At 37.3% G+C, this 16,369-nt stretch overlaps 1 protein-coding gene and 2 pseudogenes across 1 annotated transcript in view; all 3 read left to right on the top strand.

The window, feature by feature from the left end:
* Nucleotides 1-2,892: 2,892 nt before the first annotated feature.
* On the top strand, nucleotides 2,893-11,644 carry LOC115438774 (UDP-glucuronosyltransferase 2C1 pseudogene; annotated as a pseudogene).
* Nucleotides 8,640-11,644, top strand: LOC115438766 (UDP-glucuronosyltransferase 2C1 pseudogene; annotated as a pseudogene).
* A 1,194-nt stretch (nucleotides 11,645-12,838) lies between these two features.
* The window catches only part of LOC115438721 (UDP-glucuronosyltransferase 2A2-like), a 41,233-nt gene continuing 37,702 nt past the window's right edge, over nucleotides 12,839-16,369 (top strand). The window contains exons 1-2 of the mRNA XM_030162575.1: nucleotides 12,839-12,871; nucleotides 13,536-14,799. Coding sequence (XP_030018435.1) covers nucleotides 13,536-14,799 — 1,264 coding nt within the window. The 5' untranslated portion in view covers nucleotides 12,839-12,871. The remainder of the gene's footprint in view (nucleotides 12,872-13,535; nucleotides 14,800-16,369) is intronic.

The raw sequence follows: 16,369 nt of genomic DNA, 5'->3' as shown, positions 1-16,369 counted from the left end.
GCTATTAACCCATAAACACCCAAACAGCCACTGTTCACAAAAAACATTGACTGATCTAAACTGTTTAGTAACTTCTGAACCTTTAATCCCATCAATACATGTAAATAATGGGTGTAAAATACAATTTGTCATCTTTTCATGGTCATCAGATATGACCCATTTGGACATTCAGAGGCTCCGGAGTGAACATGGAAACACTGTCATCTTCTATAACATTGATTCACCAGTAAAACCCATGGAGTTGGATCAATGACAGTGGATGGAGACACTGGGTTTATGTTCAGTTACTGATGAACAGATGATGAACAGCTACATGATCAGGAAATAAAATATAAGAAAATAGTTGATTTTCACTGAAAAAATGCAAAATACAGAATACAATATACATTTAATGGTCATAAATTACTTAATAAAAGGTTAAATAGAAAAAAAAAAATATTTGGGAACTGACACTAAAGTCACACTGGGTCTTTATGGGTTGAAAAAAAAAAAAAAAAAAAAACAAGTTAAACTAGACCACTTATTTTGAGGAAAAAGAAGCTGAATGTTTTAGAATGTTTGTTGTGAAAGATTTCCAGTAATTTTATATTATAACAATACAGAGACATATAAATTATATTTTACTTAAAGGAGTGATATTTTCCTTTTTTTTAAATGGAATTATGCATTTTAAAACATTTCCCTGTTGTCTAAACTGTAAATGCTCTGCTTAGGTCTGAATTTTTTATTAATTAAACTCCACAGGTCCATCTTCAACCCTATTTCTAAGTAATGACACCAGAAAGGTCGTTTTGAGCGCTGGCCCTTTAAATGCAAATGAGCCACTTCATGCCCAGGTTGTTGGCTGTGCTGCTCTGTCCTGTTCAACCAACTACTGAGCATTTTAGGTAATCAGCTCAAAGTTTGGACATATTTTCAGTTTGGACTACAACCACTGCTGCTGACAAACAATTACAGCGTACTTGGAGAAACTCAGAAGTCTTGACCTTATATGTGCAAATGTCGTGACCTAACTAGTTATAGATGTAACAAATTAAGAAGGAATTAAAACAGGTTGTAGAAAGCCACTCAATTTTTTGCCAAAATGAATATAAAGATAGCTTTGCAGCACCTGTAGGGTTCAAATTCAAACTTTTGGAACTATTAGGGTCCAAATACACAAATAAATGTACCAAAGACTAATAAAAGTGGGTTTGGCAAAATATGACCCCTTTAACTCCTGTAAAAGCTATTCAATGTATTCAATTCATTATGACTATAACTATTCAAAACTCAAATACTGTACATACAAGTCACTTCTGTATGAGTGGCTTAGACTTACACTTCACTTCAGTGTAACATTTTTTTCCATCTCAGTGTCATTTTTAAGTCAGTCTGAACAACAACTTAACTCTCATCCTTCAATTAATGAACGCTTTATTCAGCAAGGTCAGGAGGTTTATATAACAGATAATTTCAACAACGCCTGCATGAATAATTCAGGACAATATTCTTCATTATAACATAACACTAGTAAGTAGGTAGAGGTAATCCAAAACACACACACACACACACATACACACACACACATTTTCCAGCTTTTCTAAGATGATGCACTTTGTAGACGGTCCCTGTGGACTTCGCTCATCTGGTTGAAAATCAGGTTCAATGCCTTCAATGCCTACCTTAAAACAGTGTGAAGAAAGTATCATCTGTTTTTTCACAACATATCATTTATAGGTTTTAGATCCCAGATGGTCGGTTCTCTGAATATCTTCCCACTTTTATCTGAGTGGACTAGCAGCGACCGCCAACACTACCACTGAGCAACAACATTTATCTGGGATGGTGATTTTCTGCTTCCCCTATGGAGTCTAACAGTGGGGAGAAAGGATTGGAGAACAGAGGATGTGTTAATAGTCCACTGGTTGAAGCTGAAGATTTTAAATCACTGTCATCAGCTACATTTGACCAAAAGCAAAATTTTTTTAGCAGAGATTTCTGAATATAAAACACATATTTAATTAGCAGCAATGTCAAATGCTCTAACAGGGACTGTTTTTGCCAGTCTTTGTTGGTAAAAATGGATGGGATTGTGATTGTTTGTATGTTTTCCTTTAACTGAAATTTAAGAAGAAAAAAAAAGTTCCATGGCCCAGAATATTTAGTTTTGTTCATTAACACCGCAAGCAAAAGAGGCACAAATGTGATTTACTTTTTCAAAACAATGTGTGCACCATAAATCCCATGAAAGATGTTCTTTGAAATCCTGATCCAAGCAATTTACATATGTGATTCTGAGTCCGACAGATCTGATTTGTTGCAGCATGACCTCAGTCAGAACTTTCACATCACTTTAAATTGAAAACCATAATAACTTTGCACATTACTTACATTTACTGACCCTGTTTTGGAGTCATGGTTGTATGAGGGTGATAAGAAAGGTGGATGTAGTTATTACCCATCATGCCTAGTACCTACAGTACAAACCTGTGGGCATAGTGTTAGTTGTCAGGTCCAGGTTCAGGTCCTAAAAACTATGTGAATGGATGACATAATCAAACTAGAGTTGGACAGACAAACTATTAGAGAGCTTTCTCAATACCAGTATTAATATCACCATGATGTCATCATACGATTTTCAACCTTTCAGATTTTAATTACTCTTATGAGGATTTAATCCAAAGGTCTACATGGTGCCCCCTTTGGCACCCGATCAATAATGACAGTAGGGATGATGCTGAAATCCAATTTGTTGTGTTTTTTGTGAAAGGTGAAAGACTGGAGCACCTCAGTCGAATGATTATCTACTGTTTTTATGGTAGATGAGGTTGATCTGTTGGTGTGTGTTGTGCTGCTCATGTTTCCCCTGACTCCAATACCTGAAGGTGGAGTTGACAACGATGAAAGCGTCATTTTATCATAAAACAACACAGTCTGTTTAAAGGGATCAGACCTGGAAACATGACCTAAAATGCTCCTGAACTGAGCTCCAGCTCCTCCCATGTGTGTTTGCATAAGACTGGACAAATCAAGAAGTGGGAGCAGTTGTGTTGAGCAGCAGTTATCTGGGAGGATATATTTCACTGTGAATTCATTGTCCAGCTGTAAGTAAAAAATATATTTAATGTGTGCAAAATGCTCCACATTAATATGACCTAATCCACTTCAGATTCAATGATTCAGACAAGATGTTAAATTGAACTTTATTCTCTTTAAAACTATATCTTCATGTTTGTTTTTTTTCTTTTTCTTTCGCAAAGTGCATTGAAAGGTAATGAGAGTTTTACGGAATTTACCCTCGTACATACTAATGTCACTTGTTTATTGTACAAAGAAAAATGTTCATAAACTTTGTAATCTATATCTATGGTCCATTTGCTTTTTACTAAAAAGCAAGTCATTGTGAAATTATTCTACAAGGCTTCACCTGCAATTAGATAATTTTATCCCATCAGTCATTTGATAGTCTGTTGTTTTCATTGTAGATGAGGCTGATCTACTGCTGCTGTGTTGTGCTGCTCCTCACCTTCTTCTCCAAAGGTTCCTATGGTGGAAAAATATTGGTTTTTCCTTTTGATGGCAGCCACTGGGTGAACATGGAGGTCCTACTGCAAGCGCTACACTCACGAGGACACAATATAACTGTGGTGCGCAACAGCAAAAGCTGGTACATCAAAGAAAATTCCACATATTATAACATCATAACAGTTCCAGTGGAGAGGGGCATAGACCAAGAGTTCATTACAAACACAACATCCGGCATCATGGAGTTTGAGAGAGGGGCTCTTCCTTTGACAAGTTTCCTCCATTTGACCGTAACAATATTTCACATAATGATTGAAGTCCACAAAATTTTCATTGACTTTGTGTTAGCAATGCTCAATGACCCAGACTTTTTGAAAATGTTGAAGTACAGTAATTTTGATCTAGTACTCACTGATCCAAGTTGGGGCGGTGGGGCCATTTTTGCCAAATATCTGAATCTTCCTTTGGTTTATAATGTTCGCTGGATCCTAGCTAAAGAAGCTCATTTTTCTCTCGCTCCTTCACCAGTGTCACATATTCCTATAACAGGTACTGGTTACACTGATAAGATGACTTTTCTTCAGAGAGTTAAAAATATGATGTTTTATCTGTTGGCTCAAATACACTATTACTTAATGATCACACAAACGTACCAACAATTATGTGAAAAAACCCTTGGGCCAAATATTGACTTTAATGAGTTATCACTGTCTGCAGACCTTTGGCTCATGAGAGTGGACTTTGTGTTTGAGTATCCACGACCCACAATGCCTAATTTTGTCTATATGGGAGGGTTCCAGTGTACACCTGCCAAACCTCTACCTCAGCACCTGGAGGACTTTGTGCAGAGTTCAGGGGAACATGGAGTCATCCTCATGTCTATGGGAACTTTTGTGAGTGCACTTCCTGCTGATATGACAAATGAGATCGCTGCAGCTTTTGCTAAATTACCTCAGAAAGTCATTTGGAGGCATAAAGGTGACAGACCGGCCAATCTGGGAAACAACACTTTACTAGTTGACTGGATGCCACAGAATGACCTCTTAGGACATCCCAAGATGAAACTATTTGTAGCTCATGGAGGAACAAATGGACTTCAAGAGGCTCTTTATCATGGCATTCCAGTGGTGGGGATTCCATTGTTTTTTGACCAATATGATAATTTGATGCGTCTTAAAGAAAGAGGAGGAGCTCAGATTCTCACACTGTCCACAGTGGACAAAGAAAACAACTTCCTGAAGGCAGTAGAGGAAGTCCTGAATGAGCCTTCGTACAGGATGAACATGCAGAGACTGTCCAGACTGCACAGAGACCAGCCCATGAAGCCTCTGGATAACGCCCTCTTCTGGATGGAGTTTGTCATGAGACACAAAGGTGCAGCTCACCTGAGAACAGAGTCCTACAGAATGCCATGGTATTCTTACTACTCTGTAGATGTGGGTTTGTTCTTGTTTGGAGTTTTTCTCCTTGTGGTCACAACAGTTTTTATTCTAATGAGGTGTTTATACCGAACAGTGTGTAAACCTAAAGTTAAACAAGAGTAATTAAAAATATTGGCAATGGCCGACCCCCCCCCCCCCCCCCCCCCCCCGAAAATCTGCAGAATAAAAGTCATTGCTTTGGCCGGGATTTGAACCCCAGTCTTACTGTCTGAAGTGTTACCTACTGTGGGTGGTGCTTGGGCACCTCCAGGCTCTCCCTCTTGTATTGGAGGTGTGTGTGTGTGTGTGTGTGTGTGTGTGTGTGGGGGGGGGGGGGGTCTACAGCGCATGTGCCATTTTTGACTAGAGTTTATGTGGTAAAGGACCTTAAATCTGAACTAGATTAAAGTCTAATAATCATGAAGAGACAACTGTCTATTCAAGCAGCATTCAGGTCTGCATGAAAAACAAATGGACCGCCAAGGAAGGTATGGAATGAATTATTATACAGTCGTAACTATAGAACTGCATGACATTGGCCACAGAACACAACCAGTGATTGAATGAATCACACACAGTTGTCAAACAAAGGTCTACTACAGTCGCGGAAAAAATTATTAGACTGTCAAAAGTCATCAGAAACAATGGTTATGCAATCAAGTACGAACTCCTGTGTCTATCATGTGACTAAAGGCAAAGACACACCAACCCAATTTTCGGTGGTTGGACGTTGTCGGGCTGTCTGGCGAGGTCGGTGACATGAGTCTGGTTGGTGTGTTCCATTCAATCGGCCGTTGTTAATGCCGTCGCCAGTCTTTTTGGCCGATTCAACATGTGTAATCGGCTACTACCTGTCGTTCAGTCGGACCAATCTGATTGGTGGAGAGATAGCCCTTGACTGGTGAATCAGTGAATGAGAGGTCTACATGTGAATACAGCTATGCCAAGGTACTTCATACAGTTATTGTCTTCTATAATAGGCCATTCACTGCTCATATTGTATCTGAATGAGTGCCAGTCAGTGCTGACTATGGACTTCATGAAGTGAGCACTATTAGCATTTCTAGCATAGTGCGATTTCTCTGCAGTTTTCGCCTGCGACATCTTTCTTCTTCAGGAAAAAGCCAGAGAGCTGACAATGCCAGTATCGTCTTATTACTAGCCATCTGTTCAACAAGTCCAACAACACCAACCCTTCTTGACTACTCAACACTCTGCTGACAACTGTGACTGACAATAGCGAGCTCTGGGTTTTGGTCTACAGGGATGTTCCGTCATTTCCGGGTTTATGTCTCATGCAAGCGCAGAACTATGTTCAAGTCTGTAGTTGATTTGGTGTGTTTTTCACACTTTTTGACCGCGTTGGGGAGACTGGTGCCAACTGATCAGTTTGACTACCTTTTCTGACGATGGTCAGCTGCCGGGTTGGTGTGTCTTCAGCTTAAAACAGACAGAAAAGAAAACATGTAATGCCTAAAAACACTGTTTTTGACATTACAATGCCATAGCTATTGATATAAGAACTTAAGTGATTTTGGTTATTATTAAGAAAACCATGGAAAATGTCCAGGTGTCAACTCTGAAATTATACTCTTATGAGCTATTTTTGTTGTTATCATTATATTTGTCCAAACAAATGTACCTTTAATTGTACCAGGCATTAAAATGAACAGGAACTTGAAGAAAACAAGGGTGGTCTAATATTTTTTTCTGCGACTGTATATCTAAATAGTGTGTGTAGATGAATTTGACTGCATTTACTAGCTGTTGGACATGTGTCAGCATCTTGTGAATCGTTAGTGTTTTGTTTGACAGATCATCAAGTATTCTACATGCACACACACATTTTCCAGTATAGTAGGCCTACTACCAAGTAGAAAACACTTATGCTACTACTACATCTAAGCCTCAGGGTTAGTTGAGATTAAAGTGTTTATTGTGTTGTGAAATAAGACCATAAAGCATAGTACGTTCTTATGTCACTGGTAACATTACAAAAAATGAGACCTAAATGCATTTTACTTTAATTTATGCAACTTAGATATTTTCATGCTGTTGTATCAACATATGTTTTCCTTTTTTGTGATAGAAAATGTAAAAATAAAATAAAGTAATAAATCTGTTTTAAGTCATACTTAATTGGGAAGATGTGACTCTGTTCCTGACCTTTGGAATATATAAGTACAAATATATCAAACCAGGCTGGACATCTGGACTTTGGACTTCTTAGAGTTAGGACAGCTGTTGACATGCCACCATTCAGAGGGCAGATAAGGGAGTTTAAAATGAGAATACATATTCACACTGAAATGGATAATAAAATGTCACCAAAGAGCCGAAATTCACCTTTACATTTACATAGTAATATACAGAAAACATAACATTTTTTATATTTTTCCAGTTTGTCCGTACTAAGCCGTAGGTTTTATACTTTACACTTTAGTCCAATGATAGCTGAGTATCTTGTTTGTTTTATCTCTTTTTAATTTACTTTAATTATTAACTCAAACCTCACTGAGTTATGAAAACAGCCTTTTCAGTGGGACAGTGCAGTGTGTGGTCTATGGGAAAGTCTCAGTGGGAAGATTAATATAAAAAAACAAATAATCATACAATAAAAATACAACCCATCAAATATTTGGTGGTGATTAAAAATTAAAGGGAAAGGCATAAATACAGTTGATGTGCGGACTGAAATCTAAATATCACCGTGCTGTAGACTGAGAGTAGTTTGCTCTTAACCCTTTCATGCATGGCGTCCACATTTGTGTACACATAGTTTCAGCTCATTTTCCACAAGGGTATAAAGACAATATTCTCCAAACCACATGGGGGCAGTCTCTACAGACCCTAAGCAATACAGTGAACAAAAGGATTATCTTAGTTCTAAAACTTGGACTGCTCTGTGATCTCATAAAGTTAACCTCCTCAGACCCAGCTGTGTGTTTTCTGTCCATGTTTGTGGTCAAGAGTTTCAGAGATTTATACAAAAAAAAGCAAAAACTGTCCATCAAAAAGGACATTCCATGAAAATTTTGAAAAATGCATCTGAAAAACTGTTGCATCATGATGTTTCCAATATCTGCAATTACTGAATTAAAAAAAAGCTAAAACGTGTTGTTTCCTGAATCTCAGGAGATTAAATATCTTCTTAATAAAACCATATTAAAAAAAAAAAAAAAAAGAATCTAAATGCATTTCAACTTCAGCCAAATTTTGAGAAATAAAATCAATCTAAAACAGGGTTAAATTACTAGAACTAAAAGTTTTATATGCACTGCTGTTTTGTCACCTGATGTGTGTTTGTTTATTCAGACAAATGATAGACAGACATATCATCTTGAATTTATTATGTAAAAGAACAAACTGTCACTGAAATTAAAAAAAAATAACATATAAAAGTTAAGGTGATCCAGCACTTTGGAGTCATAATGAATGACAGAAGGATTAAGATGAAGCTTCTGTTTTGTTGCACAACCCTTATCAATGAGTATTCTCCTGCATGGTAACTTAAATTACACATTAACAGAGTAAAAAAAAATGTAATCTTACATGTTTGAACACATTTATTCAGGTTTCTGTCCTTCAGAGATATGTGTCCCCTGACTCCAATACCTAAAGTTGGAGTTGACAATGATAAAAGCATCATTTTATAATAAAACAACACAGTCTGTATAAAGGGATCAGACCTGGAAACATGACCTAAAATGCTCCTCAACTGAGCTCCAGCTCCTCCCATGTGTGTTGCATAAGACTGGACAAAGGAGGAAGTGGGATCAGTCGTGCCGAGCAGCAGTTTTCTGGGAGGATATATTTCACTGTGAGTTCAGCAGTAAGTAAGTCTAAAAAGTATGTTTAATGTACGCAAAACACTAACACCGGTTGTCAATAGTTGTATTTGAGATGCTACATTTTTAAGTGAGAATCTGCAGAAGCATACATGTTGGCGCTTGCTGCCACTTTTGCACATAAAAGGCAAAACTGTAAAACAAAAAGGATGTGGACCAAAAGGTCTGTTATGTGGAGTGTATGCATCTCTGCAGAGTAAAGTGTAAAATTAACAGAAAAACATGAATGTGTATTGTTTGAAAGTCTCAAATCTGCATTAATATGATCTAATCCATTGAAGATTTAAAAAAAATCAGACAAGATGTTAAAGTTTGACATCTAGTCTGATTTATACGGTGTTAGTAAGACTGAATAAATTTCAGTTTAAACTGAAGTTTATTCAGTGTTACTAACACTGTATCTTCATGTTTTGTTTTTTTTTTACTTTTTCTTTTGCAAAGTGCATTGAAAGATAATGTGACTTTTGCTGAATGTCTCCTTATACATGTGATGCCACTTGTATAATTTGTTTTAGAGTGAAAGAAAAATTCTAATAATCTATAAAATAACTCAATGGCTAATTTTAAAGAATTTTATTCATTTGCCTTTTACTAAAACGCAAGGAATTGTGAAATGGTTCCATTTGACTTTACCTCCACTTCGATAATTTTATCCCATCAGTCATTTGATAGTCTGTTGTTTTCATTGTAGATGAGGCTGATCTACTGCTGCTGTGTTGTGCTGCTCCTCACCTTCTTCTCCAAAGGTTCCCATGGTGGAAAAATTGTGGTTTTTCCTTTGGATGGCAGCCACTGGGTGAACATGGAGGTCCTACTGCAAGCGCTACACTCACGAGGACACAATATAACTGTGGTGCGCAACAGCAAAAGCTGGTACATCAAAGAGAATTCCACTTATTATAATTCCATAACAGTTCCAGTGGAGAGGGGCATAGATAAAGAGTTCATTACAAACAAAATGTCCGGCATCATTGAGTTTGAGAGAGGGGCTCTTCCTATCACAAGTTTCCTCCATATGGCCATAAAAATGTTCCACACAATGGTTGAAGTCCACAAAGTTTACTGTGACTTTGTGTTAGCAATGTTCAATGACCCAGACTTTTTGAAAATGTTGAAGTACAGTAATTTTGATCTAGTACTCACTGATCCAAGTTGGGGCGGGGGAGCCATTTTTGCCAAATATCTGAATCTTCCTTTGGTTTATAATGTTCGTTGGACCCTGGGTAAAGAAGCTCATTTTTCTCTCGCTCCTTCACCAGTGTCATATATTCCTATAACAGGCACTGGTTACACTGATAAGATGACTTTTCTTCAGAGAATTAAGAATATGGTGTTTTATCTCTTGGGCCAAATACACTATTACTTAAAAATCACACAAACATACCAACAAATATGTGAAAAATATCTTGGGCCTAACAGTGACTTTTTTGAGTTATCCCTGTCTGCAGACCTTTGGCTCATGAGAGTGGACTTTGTGTTTGAGTATCCACGACCCACAATGCCTAATTTTGTCTATATGGGAGGGTTCCAGTGTACACCTGCCAAACCTCTACCTCAGCACCTGGAGGACTTTGTGCAGAGTTCAGGGGAACATGGAGTCATCCTCATGTCTCTGGGAACTTTTGTGAGTGCACTTCCTGCGGATGTGACAAATGAGATCGCTGCAGCTTTTGCTAAATTACCTCAGAAAGTCATTTGGAGGCATAAAGGTGACAGACCGGCCAATCTGGGAAACAACACTTTACTAGTTGACTGGATGCCACAGAATGACCTCTTAGGACATCCCAAGATGAAACTATTTATAGCTCATGGAGGAACAAATGGGGTCCAGGAGGCTCTTTATCATGGCGTTCCAGTGGTGGGGATCCCATTGTTTTTTGACCAATATGATAATTTAATGCGACTTAAAGAAAGAGGAGGAGCTCAGATTCTCACACTGTCCACAATGGACAAAGATAACAACTTCCTTAAGGCAGTAGAGGAAGTCCTGAATGATCCTTCGTACAGGATGAACATGCAGAGACTGTCCAGACTGCACAGAGACCAGCCCATGAAGCCTCTGGATAACGCCCTCTTCTGGATGGAGTTTGTCATGAGACACAAAGGTGCAGCTCACCTGAGAACAGAGTCCTACAGAATGCCATGGTATTCTTACTACTCTGTAGATGTGGGTTTGTTCTTGTTTGGAGTTTTTCTCCTTGTGCTCACAACAGTTTTTATTCTAATGAGGTGTTTATACCAAGCAGTGTGTAAACCTAAAGTTAAACAAGAGTAATCAAAACATATGTAATGCAATGGCAGATTTACCTACCAGCACCCTTGGTAACCCCCCACCCCCCCCCCCCCCCCCTTTGAAAATCTGCAGAAAAAAAAAATCATTGCTTTGGCCAGGACTTGAACCTCATTTGCCACAGAACACAACCAGTGATTGAGTGAATCACACACAGTTGTCAAAGGCCTATATCTAAATAGTGTGTGTAGATGAATTTGACTGCATTTACTGCCTGTCGGACATGTGTCAGCATCTTGTGAATCGTTACAGTGTTTTGTTTGACAGATCCTTAAGTATTCTACACACACACACACACACACACACACACACACGTTCCAGTATAAACTACTAGTAGGCCTACTACCAAGTAGAAAACACTTATTCTACCACGATGCTGAAGCCTCAGGGTTAGTTAAGATTAAAGTGTATGTTGTGTTGTGAAATAAGATCATAAAGCATAGTATGTTCTTATGTTACAAAAAATGAGATCCAAATGCATTTTACTTAAATTTATTCAACTTCCATATTTTCATGCACTTGTATCAACTTGTGTTTTGCTTTTTCGTGATATAAAATATACAAATAAAATAAAGTAATACATGTCTCTTGAAGTCATACTTAATTGGGGAGATATAACTCTGTTTTTGACCCTTGGAATATATAAGTACAAATATATCAAACCAGACTGGACATCTGGACTTTGGACTTCTTAGAGTTAGGACAGCTGTTGACATGCCACCATTGAGAAGGCAGATTAGGGAGTTTAAAATGAGAATACATATTCACACTGAAATGGATAATAAAATGTTACCAAAGAGCCCAAATTCACCTTTACATTTACATAGTAATATACAGAATACATATGAACAGTTTTTATATTTTTTCTGTTTGTCCATATTAAGCTGTAGGTTTTATACTTTACACTTTAGCCCAGTTTGTATTCAAGATAAATTAGCTATATATTAACCTACAACTTTGTTTATGATGTTGCCCACAAGGCTCTTTTACAATGATAGCTGAGTATCTTGTTTGTTTTATCTCTTTTTAATTTACTTTAATTATTAACTCAAATCTCATTAAGTTATGAAAACAGCATTTTCAGTGGGACAGTGCAGTGTGCGGTCTATAGGAAAGTCTCAGTGGGAAGATTAATATAAAAAAACGAATGACAATACAGTGAAAATACAACCCATCTAATATTTGGTAGTGATTACAAGAGTACTTTGCTCTTAAATTATTCGAACTAAAAGTTTTATTTACACTGCTTATGTTTTGTCAGCTGATGTGTGTTTGTTTATTCAGACAAATAATAGACAGACATATCATCTTGAATTTATTATGTAAAAGGAAAAACTGTCTCTGAATTAAAAAAAATAACATATAAAATTTAAGGTGATCCAGCACTTTGGAGTCATAATGAACGACAGAAGGATTAAAATTAAGCTTCTGTTTTGTTGCACAACCCTTATCAATGAGGATTCTCCTGCATGGTAACTTGAATTACATATTAATAGATAAAAGAAAATATATCAGTAATCTTACATGCTTGCACACAATTTTTTTCAGGTTTCTGTGGCTCAGAGATATGTGTCCCCTGACTCCAATACCTGAAGTTGGAGTTGGCAATGATGAAAGCGTCATTGTATCATAAAACAACACAGTCTGTATAAAGGGATCAGACCTGGAAACATGACCTAAAATGCTCCTCAACTGAGCTCCAGCTCCTCCCATGTGTGTTTGCATAAGACTGGACAAAGGAGGAAGTGGGACCAGTCTTGCTCAGCAGCAGTTTTCCGGGAGGATATGTTTCACTGAGTTCAGCAGTAAGTAAGTCTAAAAAGTATGTTTAATGTACGCATAACACTAATACCGGTTTGCAATAGTTGTATTTGAGATGCTACATTCATAAGTGAGAATCTGCAGAAGCATACATGTTGGCGCTTGCTGCCACTTTTGCAAATAAAAGGCAAAACTGTAAAACAAAAGGATGTGGACCAAAAGGTCTGTTATGTGGAGTGTATGCATCTCTGCAGAGTAAAGCGTAAAATTAACAGAAAAACACGAATGTGTATTTATTTTACTAATGGAAAGACTCTAAAATCTGCATTAATACGATCTAATCCACTTCAGATTAAATAAATCAGACAAGATGTTAAACTGAAGTTTATTCATTATAACTAGCACCCTATATTCATGTTTTTTTTTTTCGTTTTTTTTTTTCTTTTTTTTTTGCAAAGTGCATTGAAAGATAATGTGAGTTTTGTTGAATGTCTCCTTGTACGAGAGATGTTACTTATATAGTTTGTTTTACAGTGAAAGAAAAATGCTTATAAACTGTAAAATAAATCACTGGCTAATTTTAATGATTTTTATTCATTTGCCTTTCACTAGAAAGCAAGGAATTGTGAAATGGTTCCATTTGACTTTACCTCCACTTCGATAATTTTATCCCATCAGTCATTTGATAGTCTGTTGTTTTCATTGTAGATGAGGCTGATCTACTGCTGCTGTGTTGTGCTGCTCCTCATCCTCTTCTCCGAAGGTTCCCATGGTGGAAAAATTGTGGTTTTTCCTGTTGATGGCAGCCACTGGGTGAACATGGAGGTCCTACTGCAAGCACTACACTCACGAGGACACAATATAACTGTGGTGCGCAACAGCAAAAGCTGGTACATCAAAGAGAATTCCACTTATTATAATTCCATAACAGTTCCAGTGGAGAGGGGCATAGATAAAGAGTTCATTACAAACATGACATCCAGTGTCCTTGAGTTTGAGAGAGGGGCTCTTCCTTTGACAAGTTTCCTCTATATGGTCATAGGAATGATCCCCAAAATTATTGAAGTCCACAAAGTTTTCAATGACTTTGTGTTAGCAATGTTCAATGACCCAGACTTTTTGAAAATGTTGAAGTACAGTAATTTTGATCTAGTACTCACTGATCCAAGTTGGGGCGGTGGGGCCATTTTTGCCAAATATCTGAATCTTCCTTTGGTTTATAATGTTCGCTGGATCCTAGCTAAAGAAGCTCATTTTTCTCTTGCTCCTTCACCAGTGTCACATATTCCTATAACAGGCACTGGTTACACTGATAAGATGACTTTTCTTCAGAGAGTTAAAAATATGATGTTTTATCTGTTGGCTCAAATACACTATTACTTAATGATCACACAAACGTACCAACAATTATGTGAAAAAACCCTTAGGCCAAATATTGACTTTAATGAGTTATCACTGTCTGCAGACCTTTGGCTCATGAGAGTGGACTTTGTGTTTGAGTATCCACGACCCACAATGCCTAATTTTGTCTATATGGGAGGGTTCCAGTGTACACCTGCCAAACCTCTACCTCAGCACCTGGAGGACTTTGTGCAGAGTTCAGGGGAACATGGAGTCATCATAATGTCTATGGGAACTTTTGTGAGTGCACTTCCTGCTGATATGACAAATGAGATCGCTGCAGCTTTTGCTAAATTACCTCAGAAAGTCATTTGGAGGCATAAAGGTGACACACCGGCCAATCTGGGAAACAACACTTTACTAGTTGACTGGATGCCACAGAATGACCTCTTAGGACATCCCAAGATGAAACTATTTGTTGCTCATGGAGGAACAAATGGACTTCAAGAGGCTCTTTATCATGGCGTCCCAGTGGTGGGGATCCCATTGTTTTTTGACCAATATGATAATTTGATGCGACTTAAAGAAAGAGGAGGAGCTCAGATTCTGACGATTAATTCAGTGGACAAAGATAACTTCCTTAAGGCAGTAGAGGAAGTCCTGAATGATCCTTCGTACAGGATGAACATGCAGAGACTGTCCAGACTGCACAGAGACCAGCCCATGAAGCCTCTGGATAACGCCCTCTTCTGGATGGAGTTTGTCATGAGACACAAAGGTGCAGCTCACCTGAGAACAGAGTCCTACAGAATGCCATGGTATTCTTACTACTCTGTAGATGTGGGTTTGTTCTTGTTTGGAGTTTTTCTCCCTGTGCTCACAATAGTTTTTATCCTAATGAGGTGTTTATACCATAAAGTGTGTAAACCTAAAGTTAAACAAGAGTAAATAAAAACATGTGTAATCTAATTGCTAGTGTGTTCTTTTATTGGAAGCTCCAGGGTTGAGTACGGATTTAGCCTAGTCTCAAAGTTGACCAAACTTGTTCAGATCACAAATAAGACGAACACTCAGTGCTGAGGATTCAAAAAAACAATGAGCCCTGAACAAACAATGAATTGTACATTTATTTCCCTACAGGCGGGCTCACCCAAACAAATGGGTTGGTCTTTAACTTAGCTTTATCTAAATAGGTCAAGCAGATGTGGGGCCTCAACTCTAAGTAAACTTACGCCAACAATAAATTTATGTCTTATCACGTTTGTTTGACAACACTATGTGTGTGAATATGTGTGTGATTAGACATGTATCTAAAGGAAGAAACATACTTAAATCTTGTGCAGACAGATGTTTCCTATCTTAACAAGCTTAACATACTGACAAAATATTTAAACTAAAACAGGGTACTATATAAATCCTGGTCACAAAGAACTCACTATTAACATTATTGAAATAAAACAGATTAAACAAATGAATCCTATGTTAAAATAATAACTACTTAATAAGAAAACAATTCATCCTAAAACTTCAATCTCTAAATTAAAATAACATTTCATAATGAAAAAAATTTTTTTAAAAAGATTTAAAAAAATGTTTTAATTTATTAAATTTAGATGTTTTCATGCACTTGTATCAACTTGTTTCAATGTACAAAGAAAATAAAGTAATAACCGTGTCTTAAGTCATACTTAATTGGGGAAATGTAACTGTTTGTGACCCTTGGAATATATAAAGTACAAATATATTAAATTGGGTTGGACATTTGGACTTTGGACCTCTTCAAGTTAGGACAGCTATTGACATGCATTGAGAAGGCAGATAAGGGAGTTTCAAGAGAAATGCATAAATGAACTGACATCTAAATATAACTGTGTCATAGACTGAGAGTAACTCGCTCGTAAATTACTAGAACTAAAAGTTTTATATGCACTGCGTATGTCTTGTCACCTGATGTTTGATTGTTTATTCAGACAAATGATAGACAGACATATCATCTTGAATTTGACCTCATGAGGGTAGAGTTTTATAGGGTTATTAAGTGACTGAACAAACTGCGTCATTGACAATAAAAAAACAAAAAAACAACATATGATAGTTAAGGTGATCCAGCACTTTGAAGTCATAATGAATGACAGAAGGATTAAAATGAAGCTTCTGGTTTGTTGTACAACCCTTATCAATTAGTATTATCCTGCATGGCA

Source organism: Sphaeramia orbicularis, chromosome 3 (genome assembly GCF_902148855.1).
Source record: "Sphaeramia orbicularis chromosome 3, fSphaOr1.1, whole genome shotgun sequence".
Lineage (NCBI taxonomy): Eukaryota > Metazoa > Chordata > Actinopteri > Kurtiformes > Apogonidae > Sphaeramia > Sphaeramia orbicularis.
The sequence above is the reverse complement of the archived record's forward strand: the minus strand, read 5'-3'. Positions and strand labels throughout refer to the sequence as shown.